This window comes from Arachis stenosperma, chromosome 4 (assembly GCF_014773155.1).
Source record: "Arachis stenosperma cultivar V10309 chromosome 4, arast.V10309.gnm1.PFL2, whole genome shotgun sequence".
NCBI classification, from domain to species: Eukaryota; Viridiplantae; Streptophyta; class Magnoliopsida; order Fabales; family Fabaceae; genus Arachis; species Arachis stenosperma.
In genome coordinates this window covers 150,674,390-150,695,914 of record NC_080380.1, presented here as the reverse complement: position 1 = coordinate 150,695,914, position 21,525 = coordinate 150,674,390, and the positions used below count along the sequence as shown (strand labels likewise).

Sequence of the window (21,525 nt, the reverse complement as noted above, 5' to 3'; positions counted from 1 at the left end):
TAAAAGTGTAACTATATATTATGGCCACATGTTTGGTATTGGATTGAAGTGCTCTATACATCATACAATATGGCTTTTCTAGTTAAGACATGGTTCTCTTATGTGTACATACTGCATCATGAATAATGCTTCAAAGATTGCCAGATAAATATTATCCTGCTTGAAGTGGAGATCGATGATAAGTCCAAATAAAGCGCATTGCTATATCCGAATCCGTGTGTTTATGCGTGGTACACCTGCTCATTTCTTCTTGTCCGACCCTTCGATTTTGTTAGGGGAAAAGTTGTCACTTTTTTTCGGGGGAAGGATGATTGATTTACTTATGTTGTAAAACGCCGCACAAAAATCAGGTAAACCTCGATACGATGTGCACCTGTCCGGAATTTAACCCCTAGCTTTTTTATCGATCAAAATTTAGATATGATCACGAAAATGCGCGTCTTTTCTTTTAGGCATCTTACCTTTATGCTGCTTCTTTGAATATGACTTCTCAAAGGTGAAGCACCCATGACAGTGACCCACCCATGAATCCTCTGCAATCTAGACACTTGTTACGGGCATTTATACTGTGTTACGATACCACTAATGCCGCCATTAACCTTGTTGAAAACCATATTGTTGCATGTCGACGCACACGGGTGATTGGTGTAGTGTATAATTGCACGCAATCAAACACTTGTCGTGTGTTAAGAGAATTTCATTGAGACGATAACTGCTTCATAAGTCAAAATCTCCGAAAGATCTGTTAGGTAGCGTTTGTTTTCGGGGGCAAGACACGGAGACATGGACAACACTTGTTTAAAAAGTGTTTGGAAGCAGAGACATGGACAGTGGACATATTGTCTCCGAGACAGTTTTTGATACTTTTGTGTCCACTCTTTCACGAAGGACAATGATGGACACGGAATTTAGAAGAGTGGACACGGACAATTTTATAAATTTTGTTTTTCTTTTTTTCCACTATTACCCCTTCTTATTTTTCCTATTGCGTCGTTCAGAGATACTTTTTTTCTTCCTGTTCTTTCTCTATCTCTTACTTTTTTTCTTCCTGTTCTTTCTCTATCTCTTTCTTTTCCAGGTACTCTCTCCTTTCTGTAAAATTTTTTATTGGGGATAGATAATTCTTTTCTTTTTATCGTTTTACTTCAATACCATTTTAACCTTATATTATATTATTTGATTTTCACAGAATTGTATACGGTAATGCTTTCAATTGAATTCCAATGTATTTTAATAATAAAAACGCGTAAACTATTGCACATTCCCTCCATTCACAAACTTGCATAATGCATCCCACCGACCCACATGTCAAGCTCAGTTTGCGTGCAGGTTCAATCAATAGAATTATTGAGTAAGTTCAACGAATCTACTCAAATGTTAAGAGGAAAATCCCAACCAAGATCTAAGGGACTGAGTCTGAACATATAACAATCTTACAAGAGTGAAAACTAAGAGGAACTACCAGACTAAGTGAAAGATCATGTTTCAAATTATAACAGAACATTCATTTATAAAAATAAAAAATATGAAAAAAGAAAAGCTTATATGATGTTAATTTTGCACCTAAGACAATGTTAAGAACTTTTTGAATGCGCTTCAACGGGGTTATCTTTGCTGGGAGTGTTTTGAGATACCGAAAGTTGAGTTGAGTACTTTTTAATTCTCAAGGAAATAAGTACACTTGATAAAATACCAACTAGGGGGAAAAAGTAAGACCAAAATTGAGATTTCTTGGAGCCGGAGGCTGAAGCTACAGCAGCACCGGCGAGGCTTCCAATTGATGTATTCTGCAAGATCATGGGTATACATCCAATTGCAGTGGGAAGAAGAAAATCCAAAAGGAACCCAACATCGGTAGCAGCTAAGGTATAGTTAATAACATATGACGGCAGCGGTGAGAAGCGAGCAAGAAGAACAAATCTCCAACCATCTTGCTCAACTCCTTTCGAAAGAAGATTAAAGTATCTGTTTCTGTGGGCCCATTCAACTGCTGACTTGGAACTCCTGAATATCAACCTGATATAACCCCAAGTAACCTTAATTTAGTCTTTCACAACGTAAATAAACTGATCTAGAAATATATGACGGGTGGGTTAAAATAGAATAATATTCACACAACTTTCTCATTCACTAATTCTCACAAACTGAAACTACCATTTCATAGTATTGTAGCCTAATAGTAATCGTTTGTGGCATAAGTGAACTACAACTCCAAGCAAATCTATGATGCCAAAGAATCAAATTCTAAAGTATGTCGCTTAACCACCACCTCAACAGCAGTGCCATAATTCTGCCCCTTCCTACTGATATGAATTCAGGTCCCCTTGAGGAAACTTGATGTTCCAGAACAGCTAATGTTTTCATTATGCGCATTGATTTTATGAATTAAAATTTCAAAATTACAAAAAAAATTCTTTATCCCCATGTTGATTTTTGTATTCAGTTCAAATTTGATTTTATGACTCCTGCTATTATGTCAAAACAATAGACAATGCCAACAGCTACTTACATTTATTGGAGTCTACTTTATGGGAAAGGAAAATTTTTTTAATGGAAAGTGAAAAGTAAGAATGTAGACAAGAAAAAGGGCCAGCCCGGAGCACAAGCATCCCTCATTAGGCAAGGTCCTGGGAAAGGCCGCACCTAAGGGGTGTAATGTATTATGTATGCAGCCTAACAGGATAATCCCACCCAAGGCTTCCTTTCAAAAGTAAGAATAAAGAGAAAGACAAGAATATATGCTGTTAAAAAAAAACAAAAAGGAAAGATTAAAAAAGACAAAATCAACAGAACACTAGCCAGTGGCCACTCAACAATGCCTTTGAATATTTGTGAAAGGGGTGCCTTGAAAAAGGCCATGGAAAAAACATGAAGAAGAAGCCAAATACCCTAAAGTAACACAGAAGAGCTTTGATTCTTAAAGTTCTGGTTCCAAAGACAATAAGAAGTTAAATTATGGTAGGGTTTGTATGAGCTATCTTGATAGAGTTCCTTAATCCCAGTTAAGAGAAATCAAGTACACCAATGAGTTTGATTCCAGAAATAGAGATTAAAAGATTTAAAAGGAATTCTTTGAAAAGAGAATAGCAATAAGTAACCGATTAAAAATCCTTAAAAGACTCGGAAAGAAAGCAAATGAAGTGCCCTTCAGAACTTTTATAAAGGCCACAGATTCTAGTCCCCATAAATCATAGCCCTTCAAAATATTTGTGTTAGGCAATGCCAATTTCCTAGGAGCACCAAAACATAACTTAAGCCTTCTGAACCTATTTAACATACTATCTACAATCCTTTATACTAAGAACACCAAGAACAACCACGATACAGCACATCAATAGTAAGCTTAAATAAGACCTATAGCAAGGCAACAACATCAACTAAGCTGAATCAAATGCAGCCATAGTGCCCTAGTGTGAATCATGTATACATTCGTGCCACTAAAATATAAGTCTCTCTCTGCCTTGAGCACCGTAGGAACTGAATTTCATAGAATTGAATTACTATTCAAACAGGAAAAGCATTGATTCCGCAGTCACTTCACCACTTTTGACACAAAAAATGGAATCAACATGTTTGGAAGGTCAACAAATAAACACTAGTGAGGAATCGCAGTAGCAAAAAGCAACCAATCGCGCACTCTCAAGTTTCAATTGAAATGGCAAAATAAACATTCGAGTGAGCTGAGTCACTCGGAAGATAAACAATTCAATTCTAACTTTGGATTTGAAGTCGAAAAAATAATATCACACTAGCAATTAGCAAAGCAGAGAAATAATTCGCACTTTTGAACCCTAGAATTAAAAAAAGTAGCGAGCTGACCTGCCGATCCAAAAGGAAAGGGAGGCGCCGAGAATTTTGGCGGAGAAGACACAGAGGACGGCCGGGAGGAAGCCGAAGAGGAGAGAGGCGGCGGCTTCCAGGAAGACGGCGGAGGGGAGGCAGAGTGCGATGGAGAGAGTGTGTACGGAGACATAAAGAGGGATGGCCCAGACGCCCAGGCTTTGGGACCAGTCAGTCAGCAAGTTAAGAGCGGCGTCCTTGTCCCAACCGTGGCTCAGCGCGTAACTTCTCAGCGCGGCCACCATCGCCACCACCAGCGCCGCCTTCCACCACCACCGCGCCATTTGGATTGGAATAGATTAGACGATATCAAACCCGCAACTCAACTCTTTCGCCTTTCAAGACCCGAAAAAAAAAATTTTTTCGTTGGTCTTTCCTTTCTCGCTCCATTGAGTTAAGCCCCGGAGCCCATTTGGGTCGTACAGCAAAATCGTCTATTCTAATTACGCTAATTACATCTTTAATGTCAGTAAAAATGTGCCATATTTTTTTGACTCATTTTTTGTTAATAGTATACTGATGTAGTTTAATAACATCTTATAATTTAACCACCTATAATAATACGAAGATAGATTGGTTAGTGACATGTGATATGTTGATATGAATGATTGTCATATGTTATAAACTCACAATACTATTTAATTATGAGCAATACTAGAAAATAAAAGGATATTAGCCAAAAATCAGCCAAATACTTTTGAGTGAATCTAAAGTCTTTACGAGTTAATATATATGGATGTTTCTTCTGCTAAATATCATAATGTTTCTTTTTTATACTAAATAGATGTTCTTTTATATATTTTTTGAATTTTTTTATCTTGCAAATGTGAATGTCTCTATTTCTTTAAGAATTTCATATTTATTTTTTAAATTTTATAGATATTTAATTATTTTTGCTAAAATATAATTGGATGTTTCTTTTGTTAAGTATTAAGATGTTTTTTTTATATTAAATAAATGTTTTTTTATAATTTTGTAATTGTATAGTTTGCAGTCTCTTTAATCATCAAAATGACACCTAATATCCCAAAATACAGAGTAACATCTTCATATAAACAATGAAATCAGCTTTATCCCAAATATTGCAAACAAAATTATCAACCGTCTCCTGGCCCAAGTAGTTAGCACCGTCCAGCCAATTGGACCTCAGGATCCCAGCCTCCAGCTAGAACACGTCGCAAATGTTTTTAAACCATACGGTGGTCTCCAAGATAAAGTTTTTAATCCTTCTAAATTGCTACAAGGAAGAGAAAAAATGTTTCTAAATCATATGGTGGTCTCTAAATAAAAACAAAGTAAATGAAGCATGTTGTACCTTTTTAAGTTGATCAAATCCATCTAGTTGATTAAGCAACTCCATCAGTGTTTTCTGAATCTTACGATCAGCAGTGCGCCCGCATTGGTGAGAGAGAGAAGTCGGTGTGTGTGATTGTTGAAGGTGGGTATGTTGATGTGAGAAAAAAAAAGAAAAGCTTTTATAAGTTTTAATTAGGTTTACTTAATTAATTTTAAATTTTTTAATTTTTGAATTCCTTAAATTTAAAATTTATTATTAATATAAATTCATGTAGTTTTGTTTAGTTTTTGGCTGGTAACCTTCTGGTTTTAAATATTTTTTCTTTAATTATATATTTATTTTTGTTAATATTATTTATTCACATATTATCTGTTATATTATTATTATAAATATATTAAATTAGTTTTGCATTAAATAATTTATTTTAGTTTCTAAAATTAAATATCATAAAAAAATTGATTCATTCACTAATTTTTTTTTATTTTTATAAGGGTAAAGTACTAAATTGGTCTCCTAGGTTTGGACGTAATTCTGTTTTAGTTCTTAAGGTTTAAAGTGTTCTATTTGAATCCAAAAAAGTTTTATTTAGCATTAATTTAGTCCCATAGTGAGGTTAAAATTAAATAATTAATAAAATATCCTACATAACAACAGTACAAGAACAAAATTGATAATCTAGAGAACAAGTACAAGCTCTAGAGGCATAAAATCAACCATTGATACATAATACATTTATTTACTATTTTTTTATAATATAAATAAAATATTTTCTATAAAACTAAAAAAATGATAAATAAATATATTGATGCATCAATGGTTGATTTTGTGCCTCTGGATATTGTACTTGTTCGACAGATTATCGATTTTGTTCATGAACTGTTGTTATGTAGGACATTTTGTTAATTATTTAATTTTGACCTCACTGTGGGACTAAATTGATGTTAAATGAAACTTTTTTGGATTCAAATAGAACAATTTAAACCTTAAGGACCAAAACAGAATTACGTCCAAACCTAGAGGACCAATTTAGCACTTTATCCTTTTTATAAATTCAAAATTTTTAATATTTTTAAATATATTAATTTTATTTTTATTTTTTCATGTCATTTAAATACAAATATTTTTATAAAATATTTTATATAAGTATATTGATTTAAAAATTATATGATTGATTAAATACATTATTTATTTTCGTCCAAAAATATGCATATTTTTAATAAAAAATCAATAATTAAAATTTTTTTTTCAGTTTCTATAAAATACCTGTATTTTGGATTTAAAAAATATATATTTTTAATTAATGATATAATTTTTTTTATTGAATAACATAGTTATTGTTACGAGACATACTTAAAAATCAGTTGTGTGTAAATAGACTAGATGAAAGATGTCGAAAATGACACTAAGAGTGTTTGAAGTGCCTTTATATCAATTCTAAAATAGTGATTGAGAATACCTATAAGAAACTTCGATGCCTATATCAACTAGAATTTAAACTGGCTTATATGAGAAGAATAGGAAGTACCTACACATAAACTAGGCTCAGGATTTGGTGGTCCAGGAACCTTTGGACCACTTAGTGGTCCAAGTAGAAAACATGTTTTTTAAGATTTTTTAATAACTGCTACATAGTCCTTTAACTAATTTTAATTATAAATTGACCCATATATTTTATATAATTATAAAAATAATTTTTTATTTTATAAATAATTAATTTATCATAAATCTATCATGTTCATTAACAATCAAATACAAAAACAATTTTTTGGCAATTACAATCGATTAAAATATTAAATTTGATTCGTGTCGTTCGCGAGGAATCATAAAATTGTGTTTTCTGCGAAAACCAATCGATTGGAATAATGAATCAATCGATTGGATTACAGTTTACCACTAAACAATCGATTGAAAATTGCCAAAAGCATGGTTTTCGCATAACTCAATCGATTGGTCATACGATCCAATCGATTGAACGATGAATAAAAATTGGATTTTTGTAATTCAATCGATTGTTTAGAATTTCTAATCGATTGAATGCTTCAAAACAACCTGAGTCTCACCAAATTCAATCGATTGCTTTTGTGACTCAATCGATTGAATTTACCCAAACAATATGAATTTGCCAATTTCAATCGATTGTAGTATGTGTGAGTTCAAATTCAATCGATTGAAATGATAATTCAATCGATTGGAACGCGATGTATTACGTCAGTCTTGTTTTCGTTTTTAAAAATTATCTTCTTATTCATCTATCTCATCTTTAAAATTCTATATTCTTTTTTAAGGTTTTATTTTGATTTAGATACTCTAATCTTATCTTTTCCTTAATATTAATATTATAAATTAGTGAATAATCCATCACCAATTATTCAATCCCACCATTAAAATCGTGTATCATTCTCTTTATAAAAAATTTCATTGTTTTTCTTTCGAACATCCATCCATCTACTGAATATCTATTTTTTTTTTTTTTATCCGTCTATTTAATATCCACTTTTTGTTCATCGTTAATTGACAATCACCCGTTGCAGCAATCAGCAAAAGTCCAATCAATTTTTTTCATTGTAGTGTTCAGAAAACAATCCATCGTTTTGATTACAAAGTCGAGGTAAGTGATAGAATCTCTAATTTATAGTGAATAAGTTGCAGCTTACCATTTTTTTAACAAAAAAAATTTATAGTGAATAAGTTGCAGCTTACTATTTTTTTAACAAAAAAAATTTACAAAAAAAATTATTCACTTACCATTTTTTTGTACTAATTTATAGTGAATAAATTGCAGCTTGAGGATCACGATATTCGCATTACTCTGAAATCGGATCAACCATAAGAAGGCACAAATTATAGCATAAGATGTAAAGATTATAGTAGTAATCTAGATAAAACTTAATACTTTGGTTATTGTCAATTTATTTGTTATGTTTGGTGGATGTACTTCTTTAGTTATTTTTCAATGACTTCTTAAATAGATATTTATCGTTTTGTGGCTTCTACAATTTTTCTCTATTTCTATGCAATTTATAGATACTTTAGTTTAAAAAACTCATATTATTTTGATGTAGTAATGTTATTTTCGTTTATTATTTCAACAACAATTGCATACAAATATTATGTCTTGTGAATTATATTTTATATTATTTAATTAATTTATAAATAAAAAAATTCCATGTCTTTTTATTTGTTTGCATTCTATTTTGGATTTTTGCATCTTATAAAATTTGACCTCTCTATTTTAATTAATTTTATATATATTGCTAATAGATAAAAAAATCTTGATAAGAGTAACCATAAGAACAATCAATCATGATTATTATATATTGCATTTGGAAAGAGAGATTTTTTAAAACAACATAACGAAAAATCAAGAAGCAATAAATTAGAATAGCAAACCAGAAATTCAAATTACATAAAGAACAGCTTCTTCTTCTTCCCTTCCCCCTTCTTTTTCTTCCCTTCCCCTTTCAGACGAACAGAGACACTCTTTCTCTTTTTTTTTTTCATTTTATAATTTTTTATTATGGGTAATTTGATCCAAAATTTTAACATCTAAGTAAAAAAGACAATTTCGTATACAAAAAAAGATTAGAAACGAAAAAAATTTTAGCCTATACCTTAAGAACCAAAATCGTTCTTAACCCTTCATATTTCATAGGGACTTACTAAATACCTTTTAATTTTAATACTGTATGATATGAGATATAGAAATTCTTGGTTCGGCTAGAAAAACCAAGGTGAGACCACATAATGAAAAAATTCCGAGGGGAATGAAAAATTCATTACACATATTTTAATTGTAGAGAACATGTGGTAAATTGGATTTCCATTCTAGAGTTTCTTAGGTAACATAGAAAAATCAACCGTGCATATATTCACTTGGACTACAAACTATGCAATTACATCATTAGGGACAACTGGACAAGGAGCAATCAGATTTGAAAACAAACAAAGGTATGTGTCCTTGTATGTAACACCAAAAAATGTTAAACTATCAAAAAAACCTAAGTGAGACTCCTAACTAGATTGGTATCTCAACATATAAGATATAAATTTTCTCCACTATTTAGTTGGCCATAAGAAGTGGAGGCAAATGAAAAACACTTGAAATGAAGAATGCAAAGAATCAGTATAAAATTCTGAGACAGCTTCCATCTTCAGAGATATGGTCTCTTGCATGCATAGAACTGTTGTTAAACCACTCTAGCCGCTACCAGCCCACAAGCCAGAGCTGCTCCAAACAAAGCATGTAACCTCACACAGAAGTACTTTGCCATGAAGACATTGCTTTTGTCCTGTAAGTAAATAACATAACCAAGGCTTAATACCAAACTCCAGGAATCATAAAAGGGTAACACAAAGTCTTGGACGTGCCTTATGATTTTCTTGCACAAATCTCACTACCAAGTTTCCAATTGGTAAGGTCAAGGCACAAAGGAACTAGAACCACCATAGTCATAGCAAGAGAGAAGACAAACAAATCATAAGCTCATAATGAGATGAGAAGATATCAGAAATTAAGTGTTTAGAGTTGCATACAATACTGGCTAGGGGAAGCGCCTTGCACAGACCGAAAGCAATCAAAAGAGCATAGAGTGCCATGACTGCCACTTTCACTACCTCTGCGCCTCTTGCAGTGCCTAGTCTAACCTGAAAGAGACAATGGGAAATCAAAATTATCCTAATCCGAATCCTAACCAGCAACAAAACCTAACAAAATAAATCAATAACCAGCAACAATGAATCAAATTAACAATGAATTAACAAGTCAGCAAGTCAGCAATAAAGTAAACAATATCAATGAATCAACGATTTAACCAAATCACATACCTGACTCGGTGGCTCGGGCTCCATATCTGACTTGAATCGGTGACTGGTGGGTGCTGTGTTGTGGGTGGCGACTGGCGAGGGTTGTGGCTCTGTTACTGCTGGGTGCGAGGTTGCGAGGTTCGGGCTCTGCTACTGCTGGGTGCGAGGAAGGAGGCTCGTGCTCTGCTATTGCTAGCGCTGGGTGCGAGCCTGCGAGGGACGAGGGTCGTGCGCTGTGTGCGAGCGTTGTTCAGGCTGTGGTGCGAGTGTCGTGCGCCACTGCAGAGAGGAGAGCGCGACGGTGAGAGGAGAGTGCGACGGTGAGAGGCTGAGACTGAGAGCTTTGGATTGGGGGTGGGAGGCGTGGGGTTAGGGCTCACTTCTGCTCAGTAATCGCGCTCAAGGGAATTGGGTTTGGCCGTTTGGGGGTGGGGGTGGGGGGAGTGGGTTGGTTTTTAAGGGTTTTTTTACTAAACCGGTTCGGTTTGGTTCGGTTAAGATTTTCCTGTTCAGAACCGAAAATCGAACCGAACCGCAAAAAACTGCAAAACACATTTTTTCGGTTTTTTGTTTTCGGTTTTCGATTTTTTCATATCGGTTGGTCGGTTTAGTTCGGTCCGGATCGGTTTTGAACACCCCTAGTTTTTCTGATTCTGATTCTGAATGAGGAACGAAGGGGGGAAGGTTTTAGGGGAAGGGGGGTTGACGCGTTACGCGTTTGGTGTTGTTTTTAATCAGACCGGCGTCCTATTGTTGAACCGGTCAGAGAGCACAATCCGATCAAACCGGCCGGTTCAACAATTTTCAATGGTTTTCAATCTGACGATTTTAAATACTGAACCAGACCGTTTACATTGCCGGTTTGAGTGATTTTTTTACCCTTTTTCGCAAACCGATATTCAGTTGGCAATTATTTCATCTAAAGAGCATACGCACGACTATTGTAAGAATTATATATATTTCATTAATATAGTGCAATAAAATAAATAAACACAACTATGGAACTGATTCATTCCGCAAAAATATTAAGTATATGGAGGTGGCTAATTATCACTATCTAACTCAACCGTCGGTACTGAATATACGTCGCCATCATCTGAACCATTAGCTTCATCTTCAATAACATTGTTGTCAATGTCCTTTTGCCAAGGACATGTTGTCTTCTTATGTCCTTCCATTTGACAAACACTACAACGTTGCCGCTTCTTCCTAGATGGTTGTCCTGAGCCTACACCAATTTGATGAGCATACGGATTGCTACTTTTAGCTACACCTGAATGAGGTTGATTAGTGCCTTCGTTTGCAGCCTTGTAAGATGAGTACAATCCCATAATTAGGTCACGTGTCTCTTCATATCTCCCTGGTACTTTAGCAGCAACAGCAGCCAATTTTTTAGAAAATTCTATCAAGGCACTTTGGCGACTAATAATAACAGCATCCCTCGTGAACCCACTTGGATCAATGAGTGCTGACTTAACCTTTTTTGTCCATCTATCCAATACCAATGACCGGGGAATCTCACAAATGTCTTTGTCAACCATAACTTTCACAATATGTTCGTAGGAAATTCCAAATGACTCCATTCTTAAACAGGTACACATGAAGATCATTTCTTCTTGACGAAAATCAACAGTCCACATAAAATCGGGCCTCCCATGCTTACACATAATGTACTTTATGCAATCATCGTTATTCTCTATGTTTAGCACCCGCATTGATCCAGCTCTAGAAAAAAATGGCCGAAAGAAACGAAATATCTCATGAGTGTATAACTCAGCAGCATATCTCTCTAGCAGCTCTATACAAGTCTGCATAACGGGCACCCCACGTGTAGATTCATAATCAGCATTAAATTCTTTAAAGCGCAAGTGTGCAACACACCTTTGAAAATGCTCTACGAAACTTGTCAAATCATGCCGCGACCCCACATACCTTGCAACAACTGAGTGTAAACCTTCACATCTTGAGGTAGTTCTAAAGCCAGCAAAGAATTTTCCTCTTATATATGCAGTAGCCCACATATGCTTCTCTTCGTACATGTTGATCACCCACGGCTTATCCTCAAGGCCAAATTCTTCAATAAGCTGAACCCACTTATGCTTAAACACGGAAATCTCGTAGTCTCCCAACATAATTTTTTGGAATTTAGATGTAAACGATGGACTTCCAACATTGCTAGTTGCATTTCGAATAAGGTGCCAAGCGCATAATCTATGTCTGACTTCGGGAAATACAACTCTGACTGCATTCCTAATCGCCATGGCCCTATCAGTTATTATTGAGGTCGGGGTCTTGTCCTTCATTGCAAACATGAGCTGACGCAGGAGCCAATATATGTATCAGTAGTTTCGTCCACAACTAACGCAGCAGCAAAATAATTGTTTGGTTGTGGTGGTTAACCCCGCTGAATATGACTAATGGACAACTATACTTGTTCTTCTTGTACGTAGCATCAAAAGCAATAACATCCCCGAAGAGTCGGTAGTCTAGTTGGCTAATCCCATCAGACCAGAACAAGTTACGTAACAAACCTCTTGAATCATGACATGCCTTGAAATATAATTGTGGATCCTTCAACCGCATAGCCTCCAACTTCTTCAACACTCGTGCTGCATCACCAGGAATTTGACGCCTTTGCCGAGCAATCTCATTGTACATATCTCTGGGACCATAGCCAACAAATTCATACCCGCCTGCTTGACTAGCTAGAAGACCAAATATCTGTGAAGTGCTAATCCCTGACTTTAGCATGTTCATCATTTGCATAATATCTGCCTCTGACATTTTTCTGTGGGCAGGCAACATAGCACTGAATTGTGTATCCAATAGATCATTGTTGTGTTTGTCAGAGAAATAAAAGATATGCCACCTTCCAGTTTCTGGTACAAATTTAACATCCATTTGGGCTTCACATCCAGTTCTTGTTTCCAATCTAGGCTCCTTCTTCCTTTTTTTCCATCGTGTAATATTTCTCCATCCTGAATCCTTTCCTATGACATACAAACTTTTGTTTGTATATCTCGCCAGTACTATTCTTGAAGGTCTTGCTCTTCCTTGCACTAAAGCTCTTCGACTTTGAGTACTTCATATAAAAATCAAATGCAAGCTGCAAAGTAGAAAAGTGGTATTTGTCAATTTTCTCCGCAAAATTCTCACTAAATTTCAAAGTTGTAATGTCTTGCACGGAGTCAACCGCATAAGCGGCTTCAAGGATATCTTCTGACATATCAGATTCAGAAAAAAACGCTCCCTCAATAAATTCATCTCTGAAATCTTGTTCGAATTCATTCTGTTCATCCATCATATATTGGTCACTTACTAGCTCTTCTTGTTGGTTAAAGTCATTGTCCTCCTGGTATTGCTCATTCATCTCAGTGTCTGTAAATATACCTGACATCTTAAAATGTCCAATGAAAAAAAAAATCAGTACACTCCATCTTATAACATTACATAAAATAGATAGATTCGTATATTGCTAGCAGGGACGGATCCAGAGATTTTAATGTTGAGGTGCCAATTTTTATATAATTTTTTTAATCTATAAAAATAATTAACATATAGTTATTGGAGTTAGTTTTTTAATAGATTTATTAAGATACATATAATTATAATTTTTTCCAATAATTTTATTTTTAATATGATAATTACATAAATAAAATATAACTTTAACAATTGTACATTACAAATTTATAAAATACCATATAATTTATAACGGGATTTGCTAAAAATGATCCCATATCTTATTAATTAAAATTCATTCTTTCAAAAGTTTTAAAAAAATTTGAAAATAAATTATAAATTATTAATTAATTGAAAGACACGGTACCATTGTAGAATACAAGATATACGATATCTTTATAAAATTTTTCTTTTACCAATGTGAATTTAGAAGAAGAATTAATATTTTTTACAAGAAAACAATATCTACAGTATATAATGTGATTACCAAAGCATAACTACTTAAGTTATTATTAATATAAAAATATGAATGTTAAATATATTAATATAAAAAAACAAATGATTTTTAAAAAAATAAACATAAAAATTATTATATAAAAACTAATTTGAAAGGTACAAAGACTTGAGGGTATGATATTAAATTAGTTAGGTAAAAATATTAATGAATTAACAATTAAGACATAAATCTATTACATAGTGAAAAATAATACATATAAAACTATTAAATTACCTAATATTTGTTTTTATTTTTTAAACATAAATCGTATATATAAGTATAATTTCTTAAAATTTTGGGGGGTCAGGCCACTACTCGCCCCCTCTAGGTCCGTCCCTGATTGCTAGCTAATTAGTAATAAAAAATAATAACATCTATTTTCTTTTTAGTAATTCTCAATGTCTTGTAAGTTAATAAAAGATAAAAAAAAACATTTTTTCATTACACAATCAATTTTACGAATAAAATATCGAAACGAATAATTGGAAAATTAGAGATTCTATCCACTTACCTCGATTTTGTAATCAAAACGATGGATTATTTTCTGAACAATGAAAAAAATTGATTGGACCTTTACTGATTGCTGCAACGGTGATTGTCAATTAACGATGAACAAAAATTGGATATTAAATAGACGGATAAAAAATAAGAAAAATTAGATATTCAGTAGATGGATGGATGTTCGAAAGAAAAACAATGAAATTTTTTATAAAGAGAATGATACACGATTTTAATGGTGGGATTGAATAATTGGTGATGGATTATTCACTAATTTATAATATTAATATTAAGAAAAAGATAAGATTAGAGTATCTAAATCAAAATAAAACCTTAAAAAAGGAAGATAGAATTTTAAAGATGAGATAGATGAATAAGAAGATAATTTTTAAAAACGAAAACAAGACTGACGTAATACATCGTGTTCCAATGGATTGAATTATCATTTCAATCGATTGAATTTGAACTCACACACACTACAATCGATTGAAATTGGCAAATTCATATTGTTTGGGTAAATTCAATCGATTGAGTCACAAAAGCAATCGATTGAATTTGGTGAGACTCAGGTTGTTTTGAAGCATTCAATCGATTGGAAATTCTAAACAATCGATTGAATTACAAAAATCCAATTTTTATGCATCGTTCAATCGATTAGATCGAATCGATTAGATCGTATGACCAATCGATTGAGTTATGCGAAAATCATGCTTTTGGCAATTTTCAATCGATTGTTTAGTGGTAAACTGTAATCCAATCGATTGAGATATAATTCAATCGATTGATTTATTATTCCAATCGATTGGTTTTCGCAGAAAACACAATTTTATGATTCCTCGCGAACGACACGAATCAAATTTAATATTTTAATCGATTGTAATGGCCAAAAAATTGTTTTTGTATTTGATTGTTAATGAACATGATAGATTTATGATAAATTAATTATTTATAAAATAAAAAATTATTTTTATAATTATATAAAATATATGGGTCAATTTATAATTAAAATTAGTTAAAGAACTATGTAGCAGTTGTTAAAAAATCTTAAAAAACATGTTTTCTACTTGGACCACTAAGTGGTCCAAAGGTTCCTGGACCACCGAATCCTGAGCCCATAAACTAAAAATGTTGGAACAAATAACACAAACTGATATGTGACCAAATAGTATTGTAACACGAAACACAACCATCCACTTAAATATATCATATGTCACACGTGGCCAAACTATAAAATAACATGTATCACTAAAAGTTTAGGTTATCAAGTCATGTTAATATACCTAACGAAAAATGGGTCAAAGATTAACATGACCAATATCAAAAATATAATTGGTGCAATTAATATTTTACAGATAATTTTAATACATGGCATTAATATCAAGAATCGCTTTATTAGGACTTAACTCATTTTCCTTCTATTTAGACAAATAAAAGTTTTGAAGAAATAGCATTTTTATAAATGTATTAATCGTTATTTTTTTTTTATTCAAACAAAAATGTTTCGGACAACTAAAAATATAATTTAACATGTCACTTTTTTAAATAATGCAAGATGTGGACTAATCGTTTTCAGTTTGAAGAAATATTTATTTTGTTTCATGATTTATATGGTTAAAGATTTTGATTATGACATAAAACTAAGAGTGAAAGACAAAATAATCCAATGCAAAAATTATTTAAAATCAAATTGCAAATAAGAATATTATCCATCAGCATTAATAAAATCAAGTTATTAATAGGACAAGCTCCCACTCCACTATATTTGTGTAGTTCCTACCTTTCTGGTGAAATACCTAATTTTGTTTTGGGTGCAAATTGCAATGCCTAATTAATTTGTTCATTCAGTCATTATTCATCATTAGTTTATACTTTGTGGCAGTACCAAATTAAATCATCGCGTGCATGATGATATATCACCTTACCAGAAGAAAATAAATATATTCGTTCATTTTATGTACTACATCATGGTAAAACAGAATATATATATATATATATATATATATATATATATATATATATATATATATATATATATATATATATACGAAAAGAAGAAAACGATAATAAGAAGACAAAAAATAACAAAAATATTACGTATATCAAAACTAGTTCTTCAAAATGTTGTGGTTTTTTAAATGTAATTAAAACTTTTTTAAGGAAGGATATGAAGTTTCCATTTTTATTTAGCTGATCCAATTAATCATTAAGATATTAACCTCAATAAATTTATGTAAAGAACAATTATTGAGGCAAAAAAACGAATTCTAAAAACAGTAATTCAGCTACTACGTGAAGGTGCATTATACGAATATAAAATAGTGGAATTTTTAGGGGCCACGATCACAAGATAAGAATATAAGATGACCCAGCATGTTCTGTTAGGTTCCACATTAGTATGACGATGTTGCACCGCCCATTCCATACACTTCACATAATATATTTCCAATGAAAAATGAGTAACTCTTCATTCATTTTTTTTTTATTATTTTTGTGAAAAATATTAAAAAATTATTAAAATGTATTATTTTCAGTCATCAATATTTAAAAATACAAGCTAAATATGATATTATTAGATTACTAAATTAAAAGAATTAGATTGATAACTAAAAATGATAACTAAAAATAATAAATTTTTATAGTTTTATATAGGTAGGATGAACACAAAGAAAATGTTGTGTCGTCTCGGAATTCGTTAACCAGGATGATAATGTGTGTGTATTATGTAATCATGATGTGGAATATGTTCACCACCTGTTTGTTGGCTATAAATTTATCTGACAGGTGTGGTGCGTTTGACTATCTGATTTTGGCAGAAAATAGTCTATTCAAGGTACCCTCAAGAAACACTTTGAAAGTTGAACAGGTGCTACAGGTAGAAAGGAGGAACGCAAGGTGTGGTTTATAAGTTTTTTTTGTCATTATATGTAACGTCTGGCTGGAAAGGAATCAGAATAAAAATAAAGGTGTTGAAGACATTATCAACATGACTCGATTTAACTACAAAGAGTAGAAGTGTAAAGATCATTTTTATTGTTGATGACAATGTCGAAGATGACATTGATATTCTTATTCGCTCTAACAAGTTACTAGGTGGATATAACTTGCGTTGTTTTTATTTTATTTTATTTGTTGTTGTCTCTACTTTATGCTCCACGTTCGTGTTGAGCTTCTTTAATTCAAAAAAAAATATTCATCTAATTATATAATGTCATATAAAAAAATAAGTATTTTTTATATTGACAACTACAAATAATTATCCAAATTAAAAAATTAATAAATATAATTAAACGGCTGTATATATATAAAATATTCTATATTATTAGTACATTAAAATTATATATATATAGTCATAATCAATCGAAATATCAAAATGCAATGAACACAATCATAAAACCTAAACTACTATGGATCATTAAGATATATAGTTGTTATAATAGCTGTTCACGTTTTTTTAGTATTTTACATAACACTTTCACCCCCTTTTTTCCCTTCAAACGACAAATAAAATGAATATGTACCCTTTAATTAGAGCATGCTGAGTGCATGCGCCTCTTAAGTCGTAACCAAAAGTGCAGGAAACTAAAGATAAATAGTTGGTTATCACCATCCTCTAATTTTAAAATGAAACAAATATATAAAAAAATTAATTTTTAATTAGTTAATATTAGTCAATTTTTAAAATTATATTTATAATTTAAGTTCTAAAATTATTAATTTATAATTTAATATTTAAAATATAAGATAAATAAAATAATTCTAAAAAATTAATTTATTTTGACCGAAAAAATATTAATTTTCTGTTATTATTCTTATAAAATCTATGAGTATTAAGTGATGAAGTGGTTAACACTTAACAGCATATTATATCCATGAATTACATCATTCTATTTTGCACACACACACTGACAATTTTTAAATTCACGTATACCAAAAACTCATAAACCACCGCCGGTACCATTACCTGCCATCTTTTTTGTTTTTAAATATTCTTACCATCCAAAAGTGCTGCATGCAGTATGCAAAACGCGTCGGTGCAAATTACATATAATGTTATTAACGTTTTGTTGCAGTAATAATGATTGGGTATTCTTATTAATTAATAATTTAATAGCTTCCCAATAACGAGAATATCTACTAATTACAATCATTCATACTAGTCAAAGAAAAATAAAATATCGGATAAAGTACATAATTAAATCAAATTATCTCTAATATTTTGTGAATATTCCAAAACAAAAATCATTATATTAAAGTCTTATATATATATTTATATAAATCGAATTAACCTAATTTGATTTAGGTTTTTTAGTTGTAAATTGAATTGACCTAATTCAATTAGTAGTACTGATATAAATTAGAAGTTAATTATTTATTTATTCTATATTAACTTTAAAATATAAATATTAATAAAAAAATATTCTATATTTAAATTCAAATAAAATATCAAAAAAATAAAAACGAATAAAAATAGATATCCAATTTTTATGTTTTAGATCAGATTTCAAAAAATTTATATTTTTATAAACTTGTGAATTTAAAACAGAACAATAAATAATTTCTATTAAAATTATTTTTTGACTCGTTAGCATGTAAAGAATTATTACTAAGATTTTTAATGTTAAAAAAATTAATACAAATAAAGTATAACCCTCAAAGATGGAATATGATTTAAAACTTAAACTTTTTCAGAGTCAGAAGTAATAGATAGTTATATATTATAAAATGATTAATTATATATTTATACAATATGTAATTTAAAAAATAACATATTTAAAATTTTAATTATTGAAATATATATTAAAATAGTCAACTATATTTATTTGAGAAAAAATATATTTCAATAATTAAAATTTTAAATATATTATTTCTCAAATTACATATTGTATAAATATATATAGTTAGTCATTTTATAATATATAACTATATGTTACTTTTGATTCTGAAAAAATTCAAGTTTTAAGTCCTATGTCTCCTTGGAGGGCTATACCTTATTAATTTTTTTAACATCAAACGTTTCGATAATGATTTTTTACATGCTAATAAGTCAAAGAATGTTTTTTAATGAACTTTTTAGAAATCGTTTATTATTCCGTTTTAAATTCATAAGTTTATGAAAATGTAGAATTTCTAGAATTTGAACTAAAATATAAAAATTGGATGTCTATTTTTACTCATTTTTATTTTTTTATATTTTATTTGAATTCAAATGGGAGGTATTTTTTATTGATATTTATGTTTTAAAATTAATATATAATAAATAAATAATTAACTTAATAGTAGTAAATCGAATTAAACTGATTCGATTTACTATATATGGGCTGTTAAGTAGTAAATCGAATTAGGTCAATTCGATTTACTAGTATCTATTCAGTTTCTTTATAAATCGAATTAGGTCAATTCAATTTACTAATATTCAGTGTGTTCCATATAAATCAAATTAGATTAATTCGATTTATTACTAAAAAGACTAATTTAAATTAGATTAATTCGATTTATATAGATATGTATATGGGATTTTGATGTAGCCTTTTTTGGTTTGGAACATTCAGGAAATATTAAAGATGATTTGATTTAACTATATATTTTACCCTAAAATATCATCAACATTATATATAGGAAAAGTTTAGAGAGCCAGCAATTTTATCAAATTCTGGTCAGCATGTAACTAGCAAAGAGAAGTGAGTCATTTGATGAAATTTCACACCAATTTCACATCATTAAAAGTTTCATTGATAGCTATTTGATGGCTATAAATCCCAAAAGTTATTGGCCTCTATCATTCCTCTTATATATATATATTCCTTAAAATATTTCTTTCTGACGGAACTAAATTCAAATCATACCTTCAATATTATATTTATAAACAAATTATATTTCTACATTTCCATTTAAAAAACATAACTTCTCAGACATTATTTTTTCCCCTGACGAAAATTTTGTAAGAGGAAACTTCAAAATTATACATGCATAAGAGTGATTTTATTTTATTCAATTTGAAATTTAATTAAGTATATATGATGAATCAATCAAGTTTTGAATTTGACATGAATATGTGAATTGTAATCTCTTTTATTCTGGCTAGAAATTGGAATCACAACTTCAAATTTACAGCACGCATATCAAATGATCACACACGTGGTTATTCCTTTTGTCTTTTATCTTTTTAACTCTAATTTTTCTTTTCATGTTTAGCACCCAACCCTATAAAGCTAGCTAGAGGTGTGGCTCGCAATCCCCATATAAATCGAAGAGTGCTTTAATTTGTACCTAGATATATAGATCCCACATTAGACTAAAATTAATTCAAGCAAGCTCATGAAGTAGCACAACTTCAATTCGTTAATAGTTTATTTCATAAACTGAGTTCATGAGTTTGTAAGTTAAATTTGAACTTAATGTAAATTTATATATTAAATAACTTAAATTTAAACTTGAATAAACTAAATTTATTAGTTTTTGAGTTAATTCGACTATATATGATAATTATATATTACTTAATATAATTATTTATATTAATATATTAAGTATGTATTTTATATTTTTAATTTATAATAATAATATATAATTTTACATAAGAACATATATAATTTTGTATATATAATAGAGAAAATAAATAATAATTAATAGATATACAATATATATATTTCATACATAAATTATAATTTATCCATATAAATTCTAATTATTTGAGTTATTTTGTGAATTTTTGGTAAGTTAAATTTGTTATAATATTTGTAAGTCAAATTTAAGTTTGATTTAATTCAACTCGGTTTGATTTACTTTTGTGAGTTGGCTGATTTTTTTTTTAAATAACTACATATATGTCTGTGAAAGAAATACATTGTGTATATTAAAAATTATCTGTCACTAATCAATAATTATATATTTACATATATATTATTTTATATAATTTTTAAATAAAATAATCAACCAAATATGTATAAATATATCATTATTAATGATGGAGATTTTTATGTACATGATGATGATATCGATCACATATATATAAATCCAAGCTCGCTAATTCCTTTGAATCCTTTGAGTCTCACTCTTTTTTTTTTTTTTTGAATTTAGATTCTTTAAAGTTTGAATTTCACTTTAGAGAGTAAAATGTAATCTTCTACCCTTGAAT

At 30.5% G+C, this 21,525-nt stretch overlaps 3 protein-coding genes across 3 annotated transcripts; all 3 read right to left on the bottom strand.

Annotated features, from left to right (window-relative positions):
* Positions 1-1,099: 1,099 nt before the first annotated feature.
* LOC130973210 (uncharacterized) lies at positions 1,100-4,272 on the bottom strand. Its single transcript, XM_057897647.1, has 2 exons — positions 3,820-4,272; positions 1,100-2,016 (listed from the first exon to the last, which is right to left on the bottom strand). Exons 1-2 carry the CDS (start codon positions 4,122-4,124, stop codon positions 1,575-1,577), a joined length of 747 nt encoding a protein of 248 aa, XP_057753630.1. The 5' UTR covers positions 4,125-4,272; the 3' UTR covers positions 1,100-1,574.
* A 6,711-nt stretch (positions 4,273-10,983) lies between these two features.
* On the bottom strand, positions 10,984-12,201 carry LOC130975976 (protein FAR1-RELATED SEQUENCE 5-like). Its single transcript, XM_057900685.1, has one exon. It carries the CDS (start codon positions 12,199-12,201, stop codon positions 10,984-10,986), a length of 1,218 nt encoding a protein of 405 aa, XP_057756668.1.
* Positions 12,202-12,298: 97 nt separating this feature from the next.
* Positions 12,299-12,841, bottom strand: LOC130975975 (protein FAR1-RELATED SEQUENCE 5-like). Its single transcript, XM_057900684.1, has one exon. The coding sequence runs from the start codon at positions 12,839-12,841 to the stop codon at positions 12,299-12,301; it is 543 nt and encodes a 180-aa protein (XP_057756667.1).
* Between the last annotated feature and the right edge of the window lie 8,684 nt (positions 12,842-21,525).